Here is a 15,687-nt window from a genome sequence, read left to right as displayed (position 1 = left end):
GTTTTTGACTGTTTTGATAAATAGTTCATTTAATATCGCTTTTGTATTCTCATTGTTCGAAACCAGGCAATGAGAAAGCGGACTATCTTGCTAAGAAGGGCACTATTGAAGGAGACTCATTTCATGTGCTCCCTTGGCCGAGTGGTTAGCGTCACAACTAACATGCCGGGTGTTCGGGTTCGATTCCCGTTCTGGTCGGGGGAATTTTTCGTCAAAGAAATTTCCTCCGACTTGCACTGTGATCACGCGTATTCTAGAGCTTGCCACTCAGAATGCATTCAAGGCGTGTTACTTGGCATAGAAATCTCAACTGAGTACTAATAAAAATGACGCAAGTAATACTACGTTGAGACGGCGAAGTTCCTCTAGGAACGTTAGTGCCATTGAAGAAGAAGAAGAAGAATGTAACATCTTTGTCTATGGCGCGGTACCACATTAATTGAAATTTGACCCCTTTCCTGTTGATCGGTTGATCTGAAATTTGGAACACACCTTTATCTCTGCAGTCATTATAAAACTGCGTATTTAATTATCTTGAAAATCCAAGATGGCGATCGCTTCAAAATGGCGGATTACATATTTTCTCAAAACCCCATCAATATGGGTATCAAATGAAAGGGATTGACTAGTAGAACACAGTTATTCATGAGGAGTGCAAAGCCCAATTAGTTCACGATACCAGACGGTAAATTACTATTACGATATGCTTGACATCAACTGTGTGTTTGTTGCCGGCTGAACAATAACTCCTACAACATTTGCACGACAAATTTTGATTTTTTCGTATTTGAATTTAAACGTTTGAGTGTTTACTGAGTGCTGAGGTTTTATTTTATCCTTTGATTTTTTTCTGTAATTTTGTACATGATAAGCTGCTCATTCTTGGATCTGTGCTCCATGATATTCGAATAATGAACACCCCTTGGTGTAGTCCTACGTTTCTCCGGTTATGTCCCCGACATTACCCACCCGTCTTTCTGATTTAATTTTATAAATTATTCAAATTTGTAGTTATGACCGTTAACTTCTAACTTTTTTTCTCAGAATTTTATTGTGAATTTTGTCTTTATCTATATTGTATTGTATTTGTGCTTTTATTTTATAAAGAACATTTGTATTGATCTGCTCACAGAGGCTTTTCATTTTTCTAAAACAAGGCACATTATTGCTTTACGTTGCCGGATCATTTGGAAATAAATTCAGTATTAAAAAAAAAACAACCGATGCAAGTTCAACTGCTGTAAACAGATTATCCGCAACCCCCACACGCGCAGCCACATCCACCGCCGGACTCGGGGGCGGCCTCTTTGATAACCGCTTCCAGCCGTCGCACGCAGTCACCGATATGGGCCGGTTTCAGTCCCGCCAGATTCGTCACCGCATACTCAAAGTGGCAAAAGTTCAAATACGTAATACCATCCGAGCCACAGAATGGTTGCAAAACCGGGGGACACATGCCCTCCTCGGCCGTCAAATCCTGCTTGCAGAATCCGTCGTACGCTTTCGTGATATGGGGCATACTCTTGGTCACGCACTCGAATATACAACGGCTGCTGTAGGTGTGATTGTTGGAACCACAAACCGGTTCAAATTTGTCCTCGCAGTGCCTCATGCAGCCGTGCACCGCCTTTGTGGTTTTCTCTGGCACGACCCACCAGTCGCGGATTGATTCCATCGGCAGAAAGGTGGGCTCCGTAGGACAGCGGCCGTAGAAGGAGAACTGAACCGTGTCCACGAGGATCGAAAGACACTTCATTATGTATTTGTTGTAATAACTGAATCCGTCGGTTGCACAGATAGGATCGTATCGGCTGGCGGGATTCGTCTCGTCGTAGGTCGGTGCCAGACATTCGGTAAGCACCCTGAGCTGCTCTCCCGAGATTTCGTACTTCGGAGGGTAAACCATATAGGTACCGCTGGAGGCTGCCGCGGTAATGAATGTCGCGATTAGAATTACTGCCAATGGCTCCATGTCGCGAAAAAAATGCACTGATGGTTGCACGCTTGTACAAGAGCTATTTTATAAGGTTGATGTAGTTATAAAATCTCTAATGAACAGATGGCTCACGATGGTTCATTAAGTTTTACATCCATCACTAATGCGCAAACTTGGCTGGATCATGAGATTGACCATTTGTGTGTATGTTTCTCTCAGCATTTGTTTACCGGAAAAAAGTAATTCGAGATCAAGAACTTCCGCAAACAGATACAGTACAATCCTTCACCTAATAGGTATGTTCATTTCAATACCGTTCCTGAAGCCCCATCGTTTTATGTATTTCCCCTTTTTTCTCTTCAACGCCAACCCACCTCTCGACACAAAGTAAGGCAGCCATAGGAAAACCTCTCCCCCCATCCAAAACGAAAGAAAGTAATAAACAGTTAAACGACAAACGTCAAGGTGCGCCCGAAAGCCGAAGAACCGGGGAAAATGAAAGGAGTTGCTATAGAAACTCATTATCCTCGGGGATATATAGATTTCACCGTCACCACCTCCATCGGCGGCGGTCGACCGCCAAACTCTACCCACAAGTTTTTTTTCTACATGAATCTCACAAAACTTCTAGGGTTTCAAACAGGCTCGGGGAGGTGAACGAATCGTCAGCGGAGAGAATGCGACAGAGGAAACGGCACATTTTCTATCCCTTTGGGTAAGCCGGCGAGAAAAAAAAGTCCGCTTGGCAAATATATTCATGGATCAATATTAACTCTTTCCTCACTTTACCGTTTCACGATGCAATCGGAAGTAACAATTCGCGATGGAGAGAGGGTGCAGGGTTGAAGGTTCAGGTTCTATGTTTGGATGATTTTTTTTATATTGGCTTCCCGAAAATGCGGTATGCAAAAACTAGTGAAATTAGAACAACAATATCCTAGAAAATAGATTACGGAATGCGGGAATTGAATAGATTCTTTGATGATGGAAGTACTATGTAGGTCCAAAGGCAGTCTTGAATTATGAAATTTTTGATGAAAATTATTAAACTAAAACTTCATGATATGATATTAAATAATTATCAGACACACTTTTCGTTGAAGGTTTTTTCACTACACATGTGTTACTCTATTACATAGAATATCAGGTGGGCATGTTGAAATTGTCCGTTTTATGTTTAAGATGTTGCTAGCAAGTTGTATGTGCAGAACTGAAGTCTGACGACCTATCAACGATTCCTCATGTATAGAATTTTATTTTACAGGGTAAGACGACAGGGTACTTGGCTTCGTAAAGTCTGCTTCATTTAATATTGGAACAAATTCTTTTGCTCATTGTGGCGCTCCTAGTGGACGGATTTGGAAACTTTTTTCACCCACGTGTCGGGAAATTCATTACCTTTCACCATGTATTTATGTCATAACACCAAACGATAGCATTTTGTAAACAACCGCCATGGAAGCCGAACGGAGAGATAAAATTGTGCACAGTTTTCTTGAAAATCCATTGTTGTCGGCATCTAAGCTAGCTAAACAGCTTAAAATGCCCAGAAATACCGTATGGCGTGTTATCAAGCAGTACAAGGAAACATTGACGACGGCTCGGAAGCCGCATTCGAAGCGTCGGAGTGGAACTGTCGACCGGAAACTGCGTGGGAAAGTCATCAAGGCCGTCAAGAGGAATCCCAATCTTTCAGACCGCGATTTGGCCAATAAGTTCCAGGCCGCTCACAGTACGGTGCGACGAATTCGTCTCCGGGAAGGAATAAGGTCATTCCGAGCCAGCAAACAGCCAAATCGGACGCAGAAGCAGAACAATGTGGCCAGAATCCGTGCTCGAAAGCTGTACGACCAAGTGCTGACCAAGTTCGACGGATGTATTCTGATGGACGATGAGACCTACGTGAAGGCGGACTTTGGGCAAATCCCAGGTCAAAAATTTTATTTGGCGACGGCTCGGGGGGATGTACCTGCAAAATTTAAGTTCGTGTTTGCGGATAAATTCGCCCGCAAGTACATGATTTGGCAGGGGATATGCAGTTGTGGACAGAAAACCAAAGTCTTTCTCACTGACAAGACAATGACATCAGAAGTCTACAAAAAAAAGTGCCTACAGAAACGGATTCTGCCGTTTATTCGTGCCCACGACCGTCCAGTAATGTTTTGGCCGGACCTCGCAAGCTGCCATTACAGCAAAACGGTTATGGAATGGTACGCAACGAACGGGGTCAGCGTACCGAAGGACCTCAACCCCCCAAACTGCCCCCAGTTCCGGCCGATAGAGAAATACTGGGCAATCACGAAGCGGAGGCTTAAGGCAAAGGGAAAACTTGTTAGGAACATGACTCAAATGAAGAACTGGTGGAATCAAATCGCCAAAACGGTGGACGAAAAGGGTGTGCGCCGCCTAATGTGCCGTATTACGGGAAAAGTACGAGAATTTGTTCGAAACAGCAATGAATAATTTTTTTATGAAAGAGTAAAGAAAATGCTACATTTGTATGAAAAACAAATTATGAATTCGTTAATAAATGACTGAACTACACGCAATTGTTTGTGTTCCAATATTAAATGAAGCAGACTTTATGAGACGAATGGAGCAGCCTCAATACGACTGCGTATGTACTCTCACGCTAGTTTTCATGATAAAGCACAGCAGAAAAATACAATTCGTTGTGAAATACGCAACAATTTCCAAATGTAATTATTCATAGAATATATGAAACGGAAACATATGTTAGGGACGTGAAAAAATAATCTTCAGAAACTTTCCCTTCTTAGGTTACCTAAAGATAAACTAGTCGATAGTTTGCGTTACACAATCTCATCACTTACCACAGTGAATCCAGATTTTTGCCTCTCCCTACTAACAACTATCCCTTTCATGATATTCGCTAGGGAACCACGTTATAGAGGCGACCCTTCTGGCCTTCGGGCGGCGAATATCATACTAACATTCCTTCCCTTCCCCTGGTGACTGTAAGGACGTGGTCGGCGTCGTTATTGACGATTTAAAGCTCGAATCACCGAAAATTGCACAACGAGAATGATTTGCTAGTCCCAAGCGTCATGTGTTCTTTGTGCAATTTGGTTGGTTCAGGTCAATCACGGAGAGCAACTACGAATTGTACAGTCTACCCAAGCTCAAGCTCAAGCTCCAGTTTTTGCTGGAGACTGTGTAAAATTGTAATTATTGTGTTTGGGCGATTATGAAGCAGGCCCTCCGGAAGAACCCAAAAGTTGTCAAATCGGAGGCGGACTTCAAGAGAAAATGGATTTCTGTTAAAAAAAAACTACAACCTGACGTTGTACAGAACCTTATGGACGGGGTAAAGAGGAAGGTGCGAGCATACGGGCTTGGGCTCGAAGTATGAATAAAAAGAAAATGCCAAAAGTTGTTTAATAGTTTTTATTTTACTGTCTAAAATTTTTCAAAAGGATCGGTCTACTGGGCGAATTTCTACAGCGTTTTTTTCCGTGATGCAATTTGATGTGACACACCCTTTATTCTGTCGGTCAACTATCGGTCGTCCGTTCAATCAGTACTGGCTAGCATCGATCTACGCACACACGACGATTGTTTATCGACAAAAATTATCTATTTTTCATGACGAAATTACCCATGCAGCATCAATCATAGTAACCCATGAGTCAGCATAAAAAAATGGACATATCTATCAGTCTGATCGTGATGGCGAGAACAGTGAAGCTACTCCGTTCAGAAGTGTGCGCGTTCAAAAAACGGTACCCCGCCGCGTCGAAAACGGACATTCCGGCATCTACAACATCTTGGCACTCTTGGACAACAATCAGAGCATCGAAAGAAAGCCCGGTTCCGGAAGGCCGACGACCCTGAGCGACAAGAAGCTCCAAAGGAAGCTGAAGAGGAAGATCGAGAGAAAATTGGCTACACCGCCGCGTGCGCTTGGCCGGGAGGTCGGTGCAACCGGCCAAACAGTGAAAAAGTGCCTGGCGAACTTGGGGAGCGTTAAGTCCAAGGTGCGAGCATCTAGCCTAGGAGAGGAGGTTGATGAAAAAAACATTGCAAAAACATAGCTAATATGTGTTCATTTATTCCCTGACAGTTGAAAAACTATCCTATTCAAAATAAATTTTTGGTGATCATTTTTGTTTGTTGCATTTTTTTTTCAAGGACGATCTTTACTGGCCACAATGATCTTATTGCACCAGATTGTCTTCTGAATTAGGCCGATCACACATTATACAATTCTTGGCGGTGATCTCCATTCATTCCTCGTTTTCCTTTTTCCTGATCGCTTATGAAATCTTTGAAGAAAATCTTGTGGTGAGATATGAGCAACAATTAGATTTTTCAAACTGATACCTTAGAACTTTAAAGCTACAATTTTATTTCTGTTAAATTCATACATTTTTATCAGTCCATTACTACTTACATTTCAGTGTAATTCTGTAGCATTTTTTTTTCATTCAACTTTCAATTCAAATACAATATTCATACAATTCCATAATAATCTATGCGCGGCTGAAAAATTTCCGTTTAATATCCGATTAATATGCGATCGGACAGCACAATATTTTTATGGTACCCTGTCGGAGTGTCGCAAAATGTCATCTTTTCTTTAAACAGATGTTACAGAGAATAAAAATATCATATTTATCAAGAGCATTCTGTTTTGTTACTTGAGAGTCTAGAAAAAAACAGTTTCCAGGTCATCCATCTTGTACCATCATGAATTATTTAAATACTTAATATAATCGGAAAATCATTACTAGAAATGTAACAACTGATATTTGCCCAGAAATGTGCTGACAACGATGCTATGAAAGCTAAATGTGACATACGTCTGGTAATTAGTCGAAATCGAATGTAGCGCAGAAAATACCTCCAGAGGTATTATGTTCATGGTTACAAACTACCAATGAGTACAATAATTTCGTATTGAACTTATCCAAGGAGAATATGTTTTATAGTATGGATTACCACATTTAAATGGTACGGAATCCACTCCATTTTATGATGGAACTCCCCCAAATTACTAGATCCATGATCAAACGGTGCTGGTGTTGAAGTTGAAATTTCCTGTGGGGCAGTTGAAAAACCGATCTTCTTAATATCAATCAAAGATCACCTACTTCATAGTACAGGTCGGACTCGATTATATACAGAATCGACTTTATATGAACATTATATTATGAATTTTAGATTCGATTATACTGCCTGTTGGAGATTGCCAACAGATCCACGGATCGGGTGTTCCAAAATAATAATACCGCATTAAAACAACCGAAAACTAAGGTTTTATGTTCTGCGAGGAATTATTATTTTCCTGAAAATTGTATGTTACATTAGTTCATATTTTATAAGCTTGCATGAAACCTATTCCGGTTTTTTCGACTTACGTTTAGTCCCTTCTTGTGGCTTATCAATGTCTTAAATTCAAAATATAGCTGATTCGAGCTAGTTGCACTCGCAAACTATTTGCACTATTCGTACTTCCTGTTCGTATTATAAATTGAGGCATGAGTATCTGTCCGTACTATAGGTCAAGGCATGACTATTTATAAATAATTATAAGTTTTACCTGTTAACTACTTTTAAGTCCAATTAAGGTTAGGTTCAAATACTGATAGTTTTAATCGTTTTGTAAATTCCTAATAAATGAAAATTCATAATAATAATTCAATGTTAGTCCTGTACAATTTTCCAATTGATTTTAATTACTTTTTATATAGCACAATAGCGTAGTAAACAATCTGATTCGGTTTTAATTTTCCCTCACGAGGATTACTTGTTCGTACTTCAGCTTTTGTGTCTTGTATAACTTGTAGAACACTTATAGAAAAGTGACAAGTATTGTTTACTACGCTATTGTGCATGGGATGGTTGTGCTGGTGAAAGCGACTGTTGAAACTGGGTTCTTGTGTGCTGGTCGAAAACGAGCCACAGTAGCTGTAGGGTCCGATCCCTCGGTGAGTCACACCTGAATACAATTACATTACTACCAAGTGCTACCAAGAAAAAAGAAACACGATTATCTGACAGATAGTAAGTGAGTGTGAAACGGTGCGGTCGTGCTACTGTATCGCGGTGTGAAGTAATTAGTAGTGAATCGTCAGATATAAACTGTGTTAAACGAACGAACGAACTAAACGAAGTGCAATTATTATTTGTCCGAAACAGGGGATCCCAACAACCTGGCGACGAGGATAAAAAAGGTATGGGTTTCAATCTTTCATTTTATTTAATAGTGATATTTTAATACGAAGAAAGATGGCACACCGGCTGCGAAAATAAGATGGCGGATACAACTCTATAGGAACGAGAGTTTGCCTTTGTTTTCATTTGTAATAATTGCTAACCGAGAGGAGAGAAAAAAGCGATCGAATGGAGACTAGTTTGCATGTGTTGGCATTTTTTTTTTGTTTTTGTTATATCGGAATCGTCGAAAGGTTTATTTTCTTTATACACCCGTCTATTTTAGTTTGTGTTCACTGGAGAGGATGTGGCTAGTGATCCCCGATAATCGTTCGATTAATCGATTAATCGAATACTTCCTACCGAAATCGATTATTAATCGAACGAATACTGCGCAACCAATAATCGAAGCGAACGAATAATTTACGTCGATTAATCGATCCAAATCCAGAGAAGAAAAACGTACGGCCGCTGCAATTTCATCCTGAAAATCAATCATTATCTCAATGCCGTTAACGCGAATTGAGTTTCGTTTACGAGTTTTGGGGAGCGTAAAAGATAATAATCGTGCTCCCGTGGCCGAGTGGTTAGCGTCATAACTAACATGCCGGGTGTTCGGGTTCGATTCCCGTTCTGGTCGGGGGAATTTTTCGTCAAAGAAATTTCCTCCGACTTGCACTGTGATCACGCGTGTTCTAGAGCTTGCCATTCAGAGTGCATTCAAGGCGTGTTATTTGGCATAGAAATCTCAACTAAGTACTAATAAAAAATGACGCAAGTAATACTACGCTGAGACGGCGAAGTTCCTCTAGGAACGTTAGTGCCATTGAAGAAGAAAGATAATAATTGATTTTCAGGCCGTATGAACCCTTTTTTGATTCCAGATAGCTTTCTAGCAAATGAGAAATATCAGTAATTATTTCTCTCAGTGTGACGATTATTCGATTAATCGATTATTTGGGGTGATTAATCGTATCGAATAACAAACTGCTGAAAAGTATTCGATTAGCTGATGAACGATTAATTTCAAAAATCGGGGATCACTAGATATGGCTAACCAAAACTCTCCCTCTATCTCTGGTTATTTTTGTTGGTGCTGCTCAAGTATTATTATACGGGTTGAAGAGAGAAACCAGAATGCTCAGCTGGTTCTCACATGAATGTAATTTTGCGAGAAAGGTGGTTGATGTTTCGACATTGACCTTGACTTTGATTCTATTGAAAATACAGTAATCATGTATTGGGTGTGAGTATTGTAATCTCTAACTGGGGCGATTAAAGAAAAAATTGTAACAAAGAGAAATAAAAAAGCAATGTTTTATTCTATAATGATTTTTAAACATTTATATTATGTGAGTAAATAAATTGATTGTTTATTTATATGGAATTTATTTTGCTCATGATGCAAATGGTTGAATACGATGGTTTATACCGTATTTCGTAGCAGTTAGGAGCAGGTAAACCGATACCAGTAGGTAATAAAATAATTTATTACTACACTTACATGATACGTAATACAAAGAAGATTGTATATGTGTTGAATGATGAAATGCGGTATCTTGAGGTTGAACGCACAAGAGACATTCTAAAAAGTACCAGTAGCGTACAAAAGTTGTTGCTAACGAGATGTACCAGTAGCGTACAAGAGTAAATGGAAAGAATACCAGTAGCGTACAGGAGCTTTCAAGAGATGTTCAGGTCGCGTACGAATAATTTGTAGAGCTTCATTATGGGATTAATCATTATAAAAAGTATCGAAAAAATTGTATTGTCGAAAAAAAAAAATATATAATTAAAGAGTATTTATGAATTAAGATAATTTCAATGTGGTTGTGGGTATCTTTATTTTGCAGATGGAAGAGGCACGTCAAATACCATGTTTCCGTTGCGAGTCTATGGAAGAAAAAAAACTATCCCAAGAATGGAAGAATTGGAGAGGCTCTTTGGAATGTTATTTCGAAGCCTATGGAATAAGGGATCAGAAAATGATGAAAGCTAAACTGTTACACCTTGGTGGGGTTGAATTGCAGCGAATATTTCGAAGTTTGCCTGGTCATGATAAGGTGCCATTGGTAGCTGTAGATCCTCGAGTTTACGACATGGCAATCGATCTTCTGAATGGCTTCTTTCAAGCAGGCCGCCAATACGTCATAGAAAGACGGAAGCTTCGCCAGATCAAGCAACAGGAAGGGGAAAAGTTCTCCCATTTCCTTCTAAGACTTCGACAGCAAACTAGAAACTGTGGGTTTGAACAACATTCCAGCGAAGTCAGTGAGATTCTGAAGGAAATATACCTAACAGACGTTGTTGTAGAAAACTGCCGGTCGGATGATTTGAGAAGAAGCATTTTGAAAAAGGATCGTTCTTTAAGCGAGATAGAGGAGATTGCTGCGAGTATCGAAGACACCGAGTTGCAAATGTTGAACTTGAAAAAACCGCCACCTGCTCTTGAAGAACATGCTGCTTATGAAGTCAGTAATGTAAGAAACTTGAAACGATCTCCTCCACCAACTATTCGACCTACGGTTTATGGAAGAGGGGATAAGAGAATATCCCCAAGATCAGAAGAGCGATCTGATTTTTACAATCTCGCTGATAAGAACAAGTCTTCTTGTTTCGCGTGTGGTGAACATGGCCATTTTGCGAAATCTTTCAATTGTCCAGCACGAGGTCAGACATGTCGCCGATGTCGGACATGTCGCAAACGGAAGATTGACATGAAGGTGATTGCCAATCCCAAAAGAGTTTATAATATGGAAAGGGTTGATCCTGTTACGCCAACGACGGAAAACAATCAGAAGGAGGAAAAAGTGTTTTATGCATTCTATGGTGGAAATACGACAAATGTTCTTCCAGGAATATTTGGTGGTGTATCTGTGCAGCTTCTAGTTGACTCCGGTGCCGATGCAAATTTGATTAAACCAGAAACATGGGAAATGATGAAAAGAAATCTAGTTCGGGTCAAGAATTCTATAAAAGGTTCCTCTAAAGTCTTGAAAGGTTATGGTAGTAACAAGTCACTTACCATTGTTGGTTCATTTGAAGCTGAGATAATAGTGGGAAAGGCGAAAACGGATGCGGAATTTTTCGTTGTACAAGGTGGACAGCGTGACATCCTGGGCAATAATACATCTAAACAGCTTGGCGTCCTTAAGGTTGGTTTCCAATTCGTTTTACTCGGTCTGAGTTTAATTTATATTGATTATGGAGATCCTAATTTGAAATTTCATATCTTTAGGTGGGCCTACATGTAAATGAGATTGACATGAAGAAAAAACCATTCAGCAAGATCAGTGGGGTGCAAGCTGAGATCCATACGAAGCAACATGTGAAACCGGTTTTTCAACCATTACGTCGTGTACCAATTCCCATGGAGGAAGCAGTGAACAAGAAGTTGGAGGAACTCTTGGACCGTGACATAATCGAAGTTAAGCAAGGGCCAACTACATGGGTATCACCACTTGTAGTAGTTGGAAAGGCATCAGGTGAACCACGAATCTGTTTGGATCTTAGACGAGTAAACGAGGCGATTGTACGTGAGCGTTTCCCTATGCCTGTTGTGGAGGAGTACTTGGCACGACTTTGTCATGGGAAAGTGTGGAGCAAGTTAGACATAAAAGAAGCGTTTCATCAAGTCGAACTTGCTGAAGAGTCGAGAGATATTACTACATTTATAACCAATCGGGGTCTGTTCCGCTTTAAAAGGCTCCCCTTCGGGTTGGTGAGCGCTCCCGAGATTTTTCAGAGAATCATGGAAGAGATATTGGCGGGCTGTGACGGTACATATTGGTATCTTGACGATATCATAATCAAGGGGGAAACACAAGATATTCACGTTAAAAACCTGAGAAAGGTGTTGGATAGACTTAAAATCAGAGGGGTTGAACTAAATTGGGATAAATGTGTCTTTGGTGTAACAGAGCTAGAGTTCTTGGGTCACCGCATATCAGTTGAAGGAATCATGCCATCGCAAACAAAGGTTTCTGCAGTTTTATCGTTTCGTCCACCAACGTCGGAATCAGAAATTAGGAGCTTCCTGGGACTGGCAAGTTATTTGACTAAATTTATTCCGAATTTGGCTACGGTTGCGCAACCTTTACGAGAATTGACTAGAAAAGGGTCGAAATTCAGCTGGGGAGTGGCTCAAAATAACTCATTCGAAATGATTAAACAAACATTGGCGACACCCTCAATGTTAGGATTTTTTAATCCTTCAGACAGAACAGCTGTAGTGGCTGATGCGAGTCCTACAGGATGAGGAGCTGCATTGATTCAAACTGATTCGCAAGAACAATCTCGAATTATTTCATACGCTTCTAAGTCATTGACTGACACGGAGCGTAGGTATTGCCAAACTGAAAAAGAAGCATTAGCTCTTGTTTGGAGTGTGGAAAGATTCCGAATGTACTTATACGGCAGACAATTTGACTTGATGACCGATTGCAAGGCACTGGAATTTTTGTTTACACCTCGATCCAAACCTTGTGCGCGCATAGAACGATGGGTACATATTCCAGGAGACCGAAACATTGCCGATGCACTTTCAAGGTTATCAACGACAAGTGCTGTACCATTCGATCTTAAGGAAGAGGTTTTTATCCGGGAAGTGGTGGAGCATGCTGCTACTGCCTCTGCACTCAAATGGGAAGAAATTGAGGAAGCGAGCAAACATGATGATGAGTTAAGTGAAGTGGGGCGAATGATTCAAGAAAATGATCACCGAAACTTACCGTTGGCATTCAAAGTACTGGCAAACGAACTTTGTGTGGTGAATGGGGTTCTGATGAGAGTGGATCGCATAATCATACCTACCAAACTTCGGGAAAGAGTATTAAGTTTAGCTCATGAAGGACATCCAGGTATGCGACTGATGAAAAGCCATCTGAGGGCAAACGTTTGGTGGCCGAATATGGACCAACAGGTAGAAAAGTTCGTGAGGCAATGTAGAGGATGTTCACTGGTGGCAGCGCCGGGTGCTCCTGAACCGATGACTCGGAAAGAACTTCCGAATCAACCGTGGGTAGATATTGCAGCGGATTTTCTTGGTCCGTTGCCAGATGGACAATATCTTCTGGTAGTGATTGACTAATATAGTCGATACATGGAAGTGGTAGAAATGAATTCGATAACAGCGGCTGAAACAGTTGCTGAATTGGCCATTATATTCAGTCGGTATGGTCTCCCGGTTAGCTTGCGTGTAGACAATGGGCCTCAATTTAATGAAAAATGTGAAGAATTCCGAAGTTTCTGCGATGCAAATTGAATAAAAATCGTCAACACCATTCCATTATGACCCGCGATGAACGGAGAAGTGGAGCGTCAGAATAGATCTCTACTCAAAAGGCTAAGAATCGCACAAGAGCTGGGTAAGGACTGGAGAGATGAAATGCATCGTTATATGTTAACGTATCATTCCACAAATCATTCGACAACTGGAAAATCTCCCGGAGAACTGATGTTTGGCAGGAAAATCCGCAACAAGCTGCCCCAAGTCCCACTTTCAAAGGTTGAGGATGGTGAAATTTGAGATAGAGACATGATAACGAAAGAAAAGGGGAAGGTTTACGCCGACAACAAGAGAAAAGCCCGTAATAGTGGTATTGATGTTGGTGATAGCGTGTTGGCAGTGTTTGGATTTCGATCAAAATCAAATGATACACAATGTGTCATGCAAGTAAACTCTCACGAACATATAACCAAATATGAGAGGATCATTCAGATACTTGTATGAATGTCAGTAATCACTTTTGTAACATTTAGTGATTAAACTAAGAGAGGAACGAAGACTGTTGTTTGCATATTCGAGTTGTATCAAACATGGCACACTATTTTCGAAGCCTGCATACAAGTTTGAACCGCATATATCGTCTCATTTTACTATAGCGAAACCCACTGCACAGACAAGTGTAAAGCAATAAATGATACAAGAAAAATTACGTCATCATTACGTCACCATTTGCGGAGAGCAGCGAATGGGAAAAGAGATAAAACGCGAGAGTTTTTGCTTCTCACTGGAGCGGTGTTGCTAGTAAAACTATGCGGTCTATATGAATATACACATTTCAAGGGATAGCGGCGTTAAAAATGGAAAATATAATCTGATTACCCTTCCCTTAGCCTCTATCGAGCTAAATAATCATATAGTTTGCACTCTCTGAGACTTAAAAATCAGGATCTGCTACATTAGCTGAATATGAATCTTTCGCTTTGCGTTGTCCGTATGATCCTGCTGTTTCATGATGCATGGAGAGGTCGGTATGCATATGTTAGAGGCAAAGAAGAAAATAAGCTTTCTGCACTGAAAGCGTATATGATAGCTTTGCTTGCATGCTGGTGTGCAATGAAGTGCGAGCCGATGCAGAGTTGTCTCGTTCTCTTTTGTGTCGTGATTTGCAGCACATAACAATAATAGAATACCGCTGGGGGAAATGTTTCCTGAAAGATCATATTTGAACGAACGAAAGCGATTTTTTCAATGAGTGGATCATTTGGCAAACAACAGTTAGATCACAGCTGACTGGCAAAGAGCTTCGAAGAAATGTTGCTCACTTGAAGAAGCTAGAACAACCAGAGAACAAGGACAACGATATCCAGCAATGTAGCAAAAGAATGAGGGTAGAACCGACGCGTCACAAAGATTACATTCCACATTAATTTTGTAAAGTTAAGGGGGGGTTGTAGGGTCCGATCCCTCGGTGAGTCACACCTGAATACAATTACATTACTACCAAGTGCGAAAAAAGAAACACGATTATCTGACAGATAGTAAGTGAGTGTGAAACGATGCGGTCGTGCTACTGTATCGCGGTGTGAAGTAATTAGTAGTGAATCGTCAAATATAAACTGTGTTAAACGAACGAACGAACTAAACGAAGTGCAATTATTATTTGTCCGAAACAGGGGATCCCAACAGTAGCGGCGCGTTGGCGTGAACTCGCCAACAAAGTTCTACGCATAGTTGTCCCATGTTACTTCTTGACAGTTTTCACTTTTCTTCCTAAAATGATGTTCTCATGCCTAGTCTTCCGGAAAAATACAAAAAAAGTTATAGTTTGTTCCCAGATTCCAAAAAAACAACATCCAGCTCAATTGTCCCATGCTGATATTCTATTCATAACTGTCCCACCATATACTTTTTGTAGTATATGGTGGGACAGTTATGAATAGAATATCGGTTCAAGAACAAGAATTTCATGTCACGCTTTCAGCAGGGCTAATGTACTCATTTCTGGTTTGGAAGAACGAACTAATTCTCAAACAAATAAAAACAAGTTTAACAGAACACGTGTAACCCTTGTTAGCGAGTGCCTAATAAAAACGAGATTTATATTCTGCAAAGTGTTGCAGATCACTCCCTTCTTCAGAAAACGATGATTTTATGCATAATCTTTCGGAAAAACACAGAAATTATTGTTTGTTCCCAGTATTTCAGAAAACAACATCAAGTTCAATTGTCCCATGTTGATATTCTAGGTATAACTGTCCCACCATGAATTTTGAGGCCTGTAACTATAACTGATTGATTCAGCGCAGGGATCTCATCACATTTCATTAAACAATAGTATAGTGCTTAT

General features: G+C 40.4%; 2 protein-coding genes across 2 annotated transcripts; one reads left to right on the top strand and one right to left on the bottom strand.

Moving 5' to 3' along the window:
* Positions 1 to 808: 808 nt before the first annotated feature.
* Positions 809 to 1,980, bottom strand: LOC129770913 (serine protease inhibitor dipetalogastin-like). Its single transcript, XM_055774104.1, has one exon. The coding sequence runs from the start codon at positions 1,970 to 1,972 to the stop codon at positions 1,250 to 1,252; it is 723 nt and encodes a 240-aa protein (XP_055630079.1). The 5' UTR covers positions 1,973 to 1,980; the 3' UTR covers positions 809 to 1,249.
* An 8,232-nt stretch (positions 1,981 to 10,212) lies between these two features.
* Positions 10,213 to 13,202, top strand: LOC129765586 (uncharacterized protein K02A2.6-like). Its single transcript, XM_055765999.1, has 3 exons — positions 10,213 to 11,268; positions 11,352 to 11,892; positions 12,631 to 13,202. The coding sequence occupies exons 1-3, from the start codon at positions 10,213 to 10,215 to the stop codon at positions 13,200 to 13,202; spliced, it is 2,169 nt and encodes a 722-aa protein (XP_055621974.1).
* Positions 13,203 to 15,687: the final 2,485 nt, after the last annotated feature.

This window comes from Toxorhynchites rutilus, chromosome 2 (genome assembly GCF_029784135.1).
Source record: "Toxorhynchites rutilus septentrionalis strain SRP chromosome 2, ASM2978413v1, whole genome shotgun sequence".
Taxonomy (NCBI): domain Eukaryota; kingdom Metazoa; phylum Arthropoda; class Insecta; order Diptera; family Culicidae; genus Toxorhynchites; species Toxorhynchites rutilus.
This window is presented reverse-complemented; position numbering and strand designations above follow the sequence as displayed.

Excerpts from the sequence above, each read along its gene's own strand:
- LOC129765586 (XM_055765999.1), top strand. The coding sequence starts at position 10,213 with ATGGCAATCGATCTTCTGAATGGCTTCTTTCAAGCAGGCCGCCAATAC. Across the intron at positions 11,269-11,351 it reads AACAGCTTGGCGTCCTTAAG|GTGGGCCTACATGTAAATGA; the intron begins GTTGGTTTCCAA and ends TCATATCTTTAG. Across the intron at positions 11,893-12,630 it reads GATATTGGCGGGCTGTGACG|GAGACCGAAACATTGCCGAT; the intron begins GTACATATTGGT and ends TACATATTCCAG.
- LOC129770913 (XM_055774104.1), bottom strand. The coding sequence starts at position 1,972 with ATGGAGCCATTGGCAGTAATTCTAATCGCGACATTCATTACCGCGGCA.